Below are 10778 nucleotides of genomic sequence, written 5' to 3'. Positions count from 1 at the left end.
CATCTGGTGGGAGACGAAAAAACAAACATGTAGTGCAAATATATGTGGTGATCTTAAAGAACTGAAGAAGGTTACCGGAATAAACTGAACGTCTTGAAACAGCTCCTGGATAAAGCGTCTCGAGGTGAGCCTGAACACGCAGTGGGCCAGCAGGTGGGACACTTCCGAGTATAAGCAGATGTCATCAAACGCATATGGAAACTTTTCCTTGATCCTGTTTTTTTGGGTAAGGGATTAAAAAGCTTTAGTCATACACAAAAATGTTTTACTGACTGAAAATGTTGCTCATCAGCCAAAACTGAATAAACAAAATTTTCAAACACTTGTCTCAGTGTCTCATTTACAAATAAAAGGAATGCATTTCTTGATACAAATTTTGTCTTAAGTGTTTATGACCAGTCAGTAAAAACAGATTCCCGAACATTACTTTTCAAACAAAAACTGTGATGGAAAACATTTGTAGTAACATTACGTAATCAACCATGTAAAAAAAAAAATAAAAAAAAATTTAATAAATAAAATTATGGTTTTACACGCAGAAACAAATATGATCTCCAGAGCTGCACCAAATCTCCTTTTCACTTACAAGTGAATTCCCATGAAAAACTGTACAAAGTGTACCCAAGACTGCTAATGCATCTTTGTTTATATTATTACTGTGGCATTTTTGCTTTACAAATACTTTTTGTCATTTAGAACCATATACGTTCACCATCTACAGGCCGAAAGATTTGAGTCTTGCTGCCTCAGTTTTTTGAATGATAGCAATTTGCATTTACTCCAGAATGTTATGAAGAAGGATTGGTGACATCATGTCAGCGATTTTCTCGTTAACACAGGTGAGAGTGTTGAGGACAAGACTGGACATCACTCGGTCATGCTGATCGAGGTCGAATAACAGATTGGAAGCTTTAAAAGTTGGGTGGCACTTGCAATCATTGTTCTTCCTTGGTTAGCCATGGTTACCTGCAAGCAAACACGTGCAGTCGTTGTTGCTTTGTACAAAAAGGGATTCACAGGGAAGGATATTGCTGCTAGTAATATTGTACCTAAAATCAACCATTCATTGGATCATCAAGAACTTAAAGGAGAGAGGTTTACAACTGTTGTGAATAAGGTTTCAGGGTGCTAGGACCGTCTCCTAAAGTAGACTCAGCTGCGGAATTGGGGCACCACCAGTGCAGAGCTTGTTCAGGAATGGCAGCAGGCAGGTGTGAGTGCATCTGCATACCAAGTGAAGCGAAGACTTTTGGAGGAGGGCCTGCTGTCAAGAAGGGCAACAAAGGAGCCACTTCTCTCCAGGGGAAAAAAAAAAAAAATCAGGGACAGACTGATATTCTGCAAATAGTACAGTACTGGGGTAAAGTCATTTTCTCTGATTGTTTGTGGCATCCGGGAAAAAAAAGCTCGTCCGGAGAGGAAAGGGTGAGCCCTACCATCAGTCCTCTGTCATGCCAACAGTAAAGCATCCTGAGACCATTCATGTGTGGGGTTGCTTCGTAGCCAAGGGAACTGAGAACACAGCCAAAAACATAGCACAACCTCCAAGAGCAACTTCTCCCAACCATCCAAGAGCAATTTGTTAATGAACACTCTTTTTTCAGCATGATGGAACACCATGCCATAAGACAATAGTGATAACTAAGTGGCTCATGGAAATTTTGTCGAGGAACAGACAACACGGCAAATATCGACTAAACTTAATGTAATTGTCAATGAAAGCCCTCGAAATGCTTGTAATTATACTTCAGTATACCGTAGTAAACAAAGATCTAAAACACTGAAGCAGCAGACTTTTGTGAAAATGTATATTTGTGTCATTCACAAAACTTTTGGTCACGGCTGCACATTACTGGAACATTCCCGTAGTTATCTAATGGGCCGATTATTATGCGTAACAATGCGTAAGGTCACGCAGATGCCAATCAAGAACTTCAGTTAATCAAACATCAGACTGTTTTTTCTGCTCTTTATTGTCTTCTAACTATTGCCTCAAATATACCTGAAGGCTTGATGTTTGGTGCATGCATATTTTATTTTTTGACCGCCATGGTTGCAAAGTGTGATTTTGTGATTAATAGATCCTTTGTGGCAGTTTGGAACACTCTGGGAATTTTCCTTTGGACTCTCATAGGATGCTTTCTACCCAAATAACTATTACCCACTCATTATATCATTTTACTTTTTTGCATCAGTCTGTGTAAACTGTACGTAATGTTGTGTAGAGCTGGTGTTAATGTTTGAAGTAAATATTAACTGAAGCTCTTCTGCATGTTTCTTTTGCACTGTGCTACAATATAATAGGGATGCAATATGATGCTTATTGTGGATTATATGCTTTCATAATTTATTAGGCACAGCACATCATTGCAGCGCGAGTACATTAAGAGAGTTGAACAGAACATGAGGGTTTGAAAGAGTAGTTCTCTCAGAGCACATCTCCTTACGTGAGCAGTCCTGTCTCGTGGCCTTTGGTTCCTACTGATGAGCTGAGGTTGATGACCAAACGTAGTACCTCTTTTCTCAGGAGAACTCTGCAGGCTGGAGCATCTTCTGGAATGGTCTTAACTCCTGAAACAAAGCCACGGCCGAGGTCATATTAATTCAAGATGTTTAACACAAGCTCATTCAGAGATACATTCGCATACAGTCCAACTACTACAGAAATACAAGCTTATACAGTCCCAGATATTTACACACACACAAAAAATCTACACATGTATCTCAAAAGTGAGTGCACACCTTACATTCCAGCAACCATTTTATTATATGTTCTCAAGTAACAATACTATAGAAATAAAACTGGAATATATTTTAGAGTAGTCGATGTGCAGCTTGTTTAGCAGTATTCAGTGTCCTCTGAAGATAGCTCAATATACAGCCATTATTGTCAAAATAACTGGCAACTAAAGTGAGTACACTCTAAGTGAACATGTCAAAACTGTGTCCAAAATGTTAATATTTTGTGTGAGCACCAGTGTTATCCAGCACTGCCTTAATCTGTACTTGGCATGGAATTCACCAGAGCTGCACAGGTTGTTGCTAGGATCCTTTTCCACACCTCTATCATGACATCACGGAGCAGCTGCATGTTAGACACATGGCGTCTAACATCCAGCATGGCGTCTAACATACACAGGAGCATTTAGGTACCTGTGTAGCTCAAAAGGGTTCAGGTCTGGAGACATACTTGGCCACTCTATCACTTTCACCTTCAGCAAGACAGTTCTGATCTTGGCGGTGTGTTTTGGGTTCGTTATTATGTTGGAAAACTGCCGTTCGGCCCAGTTTCTGAAGGGAGAGCGCCATGTTCTACTTCAGAATGTTGGAATCCATGTGAACCGCAGCTCCCCAGTACCAGCTGCACTCATGCACTCATGGTACTCCTCACTAGAGCTTCGCCACACATGCTGGATACCATCTAAGCCAAACAAGTTTATCTTATTCTCATCAGACTGCAGGACATGGTTCCAGTAATTCATGCTCTTGGACAGGGTGTATTTAGCTGTTAACTGTTTGTGGGCTTTCTTGTAATCCAGCTTTAGAAGAGGCTTCCTTCTGGGACGACGGCCATGAAAACTTGTTGCAGTGTGAGGCATACTGAGCACCGACACGCAGACCTTCAGCTTCTGCAACCCTTAAAGCAATGCTGGCAGCACTCATGTGTCTGTTTTTGAAGCAGCTTCTGCACCTGATGCACAGCACGAGGGCTCAACTTCTTTGATCGACCCTTGTGAGACCTGTTCCGAGTGAAACCCGTCTTGGAAAACCTCTGTATAACCCTGGCCACTGGACTGTAACTCAATTTCAGGGTGTTACCGATCTTATAGCCTCAGCCATCTTTTGTGGAGAGTAACAATTCTAATTCTCAAATCCTTTGCCATGAGGTCCCATGTGAGAATTGTACTCAAAGCACCAAATTTTAACTGCTCTCATAAAAGATACACAAATTTGTATGGTCCTGTCAAGCAGACAAAAACATGAACATGTTAAATAGGACATGTGGCTTTGCATGTTGTTACACAACGTACAGCTGCTATCACTTAGGCTGTACTCACTTTTGCAGGCAGCCATATTGACAATAATGGCTGTATGTGGAGTTATTTTTAGAAGACAGTAAATGTATACTTCTATACAAGCTTTACATTGACTACTCTAAAATATATCCAAGTTTCATTTCTATAGTATTGTCCCTTGAGAAGATTTACTAAAAAGGTTCCTGAAATGTGAGGGGTGGACTCACTTTTGTGAGTATCTCAGTCAAATATAAAGTCAGTGCAGGTTATCCAACTGCTGTTGCTCATGTAAAATCATGACATCACTGGTGTGGACTTTCTAATTCAGTTTAAGTAAACATACAGCTGCTCACCACAGGTTATGGAACACTAATTAGCAAAAGCAGAAGGAAACAAGGAGAGCCTTTAAACAAAGACATTAGAGCCAGTTTTTATGGATCGGCATAAGACTAAAGCATGGAAGATTCAAAGCGAGCTTTAGACCTGAGGAAACAATGCGTCATCTAAAGATAGCAGATGATTTGATTACCTCTGCCACTGACAACGATTATGTGTGATTAAGTGATGGGTGTTTAAGCTGTTTCTAAATCCTTTATTATGCTCCTTACAGTACTAGAATTTCTACTAAGAGACATGCACACTGAAGTATGAGAGAACCTGCTTAAAATTATGTACAAAAGAAAATCCATGGCTCTAAAAACCCTCAGCTAAATCAGTCTTACCCAGAACCAGCTCTGTGCTACGAGTGCTCCCGGCAGAGCCCTGCGACACCGCGTCACTACAACCAGACACTCCGGAGAACTTGGAGTGAGGCATGACCTCGAGGTGGTTGTGCACAGGCTGACTGCACCACTCGGAGTATGAAGCATCAGCGAAGTCTGGGAATTAGAGAAACCAGACCGTTATACTGTGTTTGCATCATGAATAAATCTTTCATGTTTTTTTTTGTTTTTTTAATCAAGTAGTGGTGGCAAACGTGGCGTTCGGAAAAGATAACTACAGCATTAATTTCAGCATTTGATACCTATTTAAGAAATGCACTCAAAAAAGGTTGTACTTGTCCCAGTGATCTGATTCTTAAATTGTACACTTTATTTATCAACCTGAAAAATCATAACTCAATGATTTCGTTCTATTAAATATAACACAAGAAAAGGGGGAAATCCTTCCGCGACCCTAAGATGACGCTGTTGCTCACCAGAACGACTCTGCATGGGGGTGTGTGAGTTGCAGCTCAGCACTTTGCAGCCCACGCAGTAGAGGCAGTTCTCCTCTGTGTGTTCCTGCAGACCCGTCTCCTCTGAGCCCAGCAACTGCTGCTGATCTGCTCGGCTCACTGCCATGAGCTCTGTAATGCTGAGCTGCGACTTCAGTACTCCGTGCCGTGAGCCATCAGAACCTGTCAGCAGAGAGGGAAGTTAAGGAAGTGGGGCACATCTTTGCAGGTTTGATGTCATCAGAGTTAAGAAGCAACAGATATGCGTTTAAATATTCACCATCAGAATCTCCGGAGAAGAACCTAGCAGATCTGTCCTCTGAAGGTGGGCTAGTCCTCTTCTGGAAATACGGAGCCTCTTTTATCTATAAACAGAGAAACAAATGATCAGGAGACCTTAATGACACGCATAATAGCTTTAACGTGCACTATATCATAACTGAGAAATAAATAAAAGTCCAAATGAAAAGATGTTTGGGTTGCACAGTTAATGCTGGCAATCATGTTTTAATGTGCTTGTTCAAATAATCAGGGGATTTACAGTACACATATTCGTAACCGTGTCCGTGCTGGACGTTCAGTACGGTGCACGTGTGTACCAAATGCAATCTTTGCTTTACATGCGAAACATAGTTAAAATCTGAGTTCCCCTCACAGACATATTAAGCCGCAGACTGCAAGTTTGTTCAGTCTCCGACTCGCACTTTGAGCAAGTCGTCACCGTGGCTACTAGATCCGTACCAGAAACATGATTTGTACTGCGCATGTGGGAAAACTCAGATTTTATACGACAGTCTAGCGTTAGGGATTCTTTTGTGTTTTATGGACCGTTTCAGTAATCTCTCTCTTAAAAGAAGAAATTCCTGACAATTCTGCATATCGAGGGAGTGAGTGAATAAATCAAGGATGGAAGGATGAATAAATAAATGAAATAAATAAATATATATCGTGTTTATTAAATACAGATATTTGTTGAAGCATGCTGAAATATGTAGAACAGTTAAGTAGCATTTTTTTTTTTTTTGAAAATGTAATATTAAATGTAAACACAAACTAATGTTAACTATTACATTTCATTTTTCCATTTATTTAATTTTATTTACTAGATTTATTAATATAATAAAAAAAGTGTATTGCATTAATTTGATTTATTCTATTTTATTTTTATAAATTGAATTTTTGTATTCAATCCAAGCAGGAATTTTATTATAAATTGTTTTAAAAAAATGTAAACAGTTGATGTTCACAAATGTTAATAATGAAATGAATAATAAAAAGTTTTTATGCTTTGCATTTCTTCCCACTATCTGTACCAAAATTTAACCGAACCGTGTCTCAAAAAATGAGGTATGAACCGTGAATTTTGTGTACCGTTACACCCCTATAATATACCATATATATCATTTATATAGAAACAGTACATTCATGGGGACCTAATCCAAGGCTAATAATGAAGCGCTATTTTTTTTTTTTAAGTATGATTTCTTGATGTTTTCATGCAGCTCTACTTGTCAACCATAGAGAATGGGGAGAAAAATGTTAAATTCCAAGTACTTGGAACATGTTGTTGATATCCACAGGTAAAGCGAGGCCAATATAGTCGTCTGAACTGCCATAGGTGGCGCTAGACACCATGGAGCGCACGGAGGAGGAGCGATGTAGCGTTGTCTGGCTGATAGGGCTCAACAAGTCCTCCTTATCCAAAGATGCAAAGCTCAGAGCCTTCAGAAACCTGTGCACACAGAAAAAACAATTAGTGTCAGAACAGAAACATTATGAGGAGAGAGAGAGAGAGAGAGAGAGAGAGAGAGAGAGAGAGAGAGAGAGAGAGAGATTCAAATGATCGATTTCTGATTTTAAATTGCTTGTTTACATTAGGAATAGCTTACTCAGGAGACTACCACAGCTGCTACATTCACTGGAGTTGCTAAAATCAGCACATGCTACGTGCTAAAGCTTATGGGAAAAACAGGGTTCACTTTGACAATCTGTACTACATATTCAGCAGGATATTGTCTACAGCACACAGGACAAGGTTCTGCTCAACTGTTCTATACTAGCTCAGGAAGATTATCAGCAGGGATAGCTCATTCTGCGTGCAAGACTGAGGAAGCATTATGAGGGCAAAAACAGGGATGATAAAGACTTCGAGCACTTTTGATATAGCAGGTTTGGGGGCTGCACAAAGGCAAGGATGAAAATCTTTCTCCCTAAGAAAAATCTTAAAAGGACAGAACCGGTCTTTCCAAATGAACGAGAGCTGCCAGCTAGAAGGGCGATCCACTCGCCGTGGGAAGAGTGATCGCCGACGGCGCCCCCCTGAGCCTTGGCCTAGACAGCTGAAGCGTTTTTTAGAGTGGGACCTGAGAGGGACCATCAGAAACAATTCAAGTTATTTTTATAATGGAGTTCCAAAGGGGCTTACATCAGGATCACTGACTGGCTAAATGAAAAATTAAATAAATAAATAAATAAATAAATAAATAAATAAATAAATAAATAAATAAATAAAAAAATTGTATATTGCAATAGTGTATGTGCAAGTAATTCGTTTCCCCATATTGAAAAGACAATTCAAATATAATTGAAGCTGAAGTGCAGTTAAACTTAAACAAATAGAGCTCTAAAGATTATGTACAATGAGACTGCTTCAATAGGAATGTGTTTTCTGGTGGCTTTAACACAATTCACATCATAAAAACTTTCAAAAGAAATTCAAAACTAAAACAGCTGGAAAGGTTGGGAATAAAACAAAGGGCAGTGGGTGTTGGGTGTCATCACCCAAATTTGATTATTTTTCTATAACAAGATAAGTTTTATTTCTACATGATAGCAATTAGCAAAATATAAAAAATATATTTAACTAACTAACTAGTCATTGTAATATCCATTTACAGCCAATAAATTAGACATTTCGGGGTCTTTTTCAATATAATTTTACATCCACAGTTACAGCAGCTAAATTAAGTCCTTTCCGCATCACCCAGACTTCTGTCATCATATTACCAGGATACTTTAAACTTTGACCTCGTTTCAAGACAGTTTCAAGACCGCTTCACTTCGTGATTTCAGTGGAGTTTCCTTCCATAAATGTTAATGTTTTAAAATTTCACACATTGATAAATAAGTGGAGCATCTGCCACTCAAGTTACTATAGAAATGTTAATGAAAGAATTGGTAAAACTTGTGAGTTGCCTGTGTGGGGGTGGGGGTCTGTGTTAGACTGTCAATATGAAAAATTAAAACATTTTTAATAAGAAAGTAAATTACAAATCTCGTTTACTGTGAAATGTAGGGAGAAAACTAAGTCAAAACGAAGACCCCTGAAGAGACTTTGCGGTGACCTGACTTATTATAATACTCAAATACCATTCCCCATGTGGAACACACTCAGGCCCATATATGTCCCTTAAATGCTTTATAAACGTGCAATTGTGGGGTGTAGCCAATTTCCAGGAACAGCTGATAGCTAACAGATATTTTGTCAAATATTACCATTACCACATTTGATATATTATTACATCTGCGACTTGTTTATCTTTTCGACTTCAGCTTTATCAGATTGCTGTCAAAATAAATCTACTAGTGTTTGTTTTGTTTTTTTAAAGATCAAAATAGTGATTATACTCCATATAATCAGTTAGAATGTGACAAATAAAAAAAAAAAAAAAAAAAAAAAAAAAAAAGAGAAAATCCCAAACCACTGCAATGTTAAAGGGAGCAAATACATAACACAAAGGTAAAGGTAAAACAGATGTGTGTAAGGACTTTCAGACCTTCTCGGTGTAAGCCTGGAGTCCAGGCTTCCAGCTTTCATAGTGATTGTGTCGGTGAAGAGCACATCCTTGGCGGGGGAAGCCAGCGCCTCACTGTGGGAGAGAGATGGTTGGATGCGCTCCTGCTGAAGCCGCTTGAGCGTGGCGTAGCCCAGTGCGTCCCTGGGGCTCGTGTACATAAAGCTGCAGTCTGTGAGGCTGGTGATGGTGGTGACCGAGGGTGATTTGAGAGACTGTGCCCTGCGGGGCAGTGTGTGAGATGAGCCTGGTGGAACTAGCAGCACTGAGTTGGATTTGGAAAGGGGGAGGTGATTGGACTGGGGTGTGAGTGAGTTTAGGGTCCGGATGGTCTGTGCGCTGACGACCGTGCTGAGGCTGACGCAGTCTGTGTCGATGGTGGACGAGTCGGTCGTCCCTGCTGCTGTCTCTCTGGACGGACTGGAGCTCATAGAGCTGATACCGCTGGTTGTTGTGTCCGTGTTGAAGCTTTGGCTTCGGCTCTTGAACTGAGTACCACTTCCAGAGGTAGGTCCATCACCTGCCAGCCTCTCACGACTGGTCTGCTCATGCTGCATCTCACCGCCTGACATGTTGCGCTCTGTAACCCGGGGCAGACGCGACTCTGCTTCGCCAATGCCGTCCTGCTGCTCGTCCCCTTTGCTCCCTATGAACGAGGTCTCCAGGGTGACTGACGGGCTCTTGGAGAGATCAGAAAACACTGGGCTGAACACATCCCCCTGACCTGGAGAGAACACAGAGGGTTCTGTAACTGTGCGATTCCTCCTAAGGCCTCCCAGCTTAGGTTCACCAATCAGCTTATGACTGCCGCCACTGCTGCTACCTTTAGGGTCGCTAGTGCTGCGTGGCTTCTTTCCAGAGAGAGAGCTGAGGAAACGGTTGCGCACAAAGCGACTGGATGCAAGGATTGTGAAGGGACTGCGGTCCTTTAACAGCTTCGACCTGATGTAATATGGCTGATCCTCAGACAGCTCAGAACCATCTTTATCATCATCCAGGATGTACATGCCTAAGTAAAAATCAATCAATGTTTGCAATTGAAAGTAAAAAATAAATAAATAAATAAATTGCTCTTAAAGTTGGAGCAGCACTTACTGGGCTGGGTGGAGTCACTTTCACTGTTGTGTCTAGAGCTGGTGGACTCAGAGTTGAGGCTGAGGGTACTAGGCACTGATGAGAGCAGGGTGGTTGGAGGTGGTGGCTGCTGCTCTACCTCATCTGGCACCACGGGCCACTGCTGTCTACGACTGTGTCGGACCGCATCCCAGCCCTGCTGCTTCAGCAGCTCACATCCCTGCTTTGTCTTAGAAATTAGACCCAGTACATACAGACATGTCCTGAAAGAGATGACGAACAAAGCAAAATGTGATTCAAATGGAAGATTTAAGGATTTATGTGACTTATATAATTGTGTAGTTTACTGGTTACATACCCCCGGATGGAGAGAACCTCACAGTGGTGGGCCAAAGCCACAATGTTTGGAATCACATTCTCTTCTTGTAGCAGATTCAGACCCCAGTTGGATGTGCCAATATTACCCTGAAAACAAACAGAAAAATCAGCAAAAATGATTGACACTTTTTGTTTTATCCATGGCCTTGCTTCATATAGTGGAGAACTCCACTAACCAAGGCCCAAAGAGCAGCTTTAAGTTGTTTGATGCCTTCCCATGTGTCCAGCACCGGGGATCGCACAGTGTAGCTTAGGTCAGGTACGATATTCTGTTAGGAAGAGTGGGGGAAAAATGAAGTT

General features: G+C 40.9%; 1 protein-coding gene across 3 annotated transcripts in view; it reads right to left on the bottom strand.

Annotated features, from left to right (window-relative positions):
• The window catches only part of rictorb (RPTOR independent companion of MTOR, complex 2b), a 39679-nt gene that overhangs the window by 5617 nt on the left and 23284 nt on the right, over positions 1-10778 (bottom strand). Inside the window, exons 28-38 of one of the 3 annotated variants that reach the window (XM_083565012.1) lie at positions 10655-10747; positions 10459-10565; positions 10122-10363; positions 9009-10035; positions 7521-7595; positions 6787-6964; positions 5513-5597; positions 5215-5415; positions 4739-4894; positions 2448-2571; positions 76-214 (exon numbers count right to left, since the gene is read on the bottom strand). In XM_083565012.1, coding sequence (XP_083421138.1) covers positions 76-214; positions 2448-2571; positions 4739-4894; positions 5215-5415; positions 5513-5597; positions 6787-6964; positions 7521-7595; positions 9009-10035; positions 10122-10363; positions 10459-10565; positions 10655-10747 — 2427 coding nt within the window. The remainder of the gene's footprint in view (positions 1-75; positions 215-2447; positions 2572-4738; positions 4895-5214; positions 5416-5512; positions 5598-6786; positions 6965-7520; positions 7596-9008; positions 10036-10121; positions 10364-10458; positions 10566-10654; positions 10748-10778) is intronic. The other 2 variants (XM_083565011.1, XM_083565010.1) reach the window with 2 other exon arrangements.

The sequence above is a fragment of the Silurus aristotelis genome (genome assembly GCF_946808225.1).
Source record: "Silurus aristotelis genome assembly, chromosome: 16".
Lineage (NCBI taxonomy): Eukaryota > Metazoa > Chordata > Actinopteri > Siluriformes > Siluridae > Silurus > Silurus aristotelis.
This window is presented reverse-complemented; position numbering and strand designations above follow the sequence as displayed.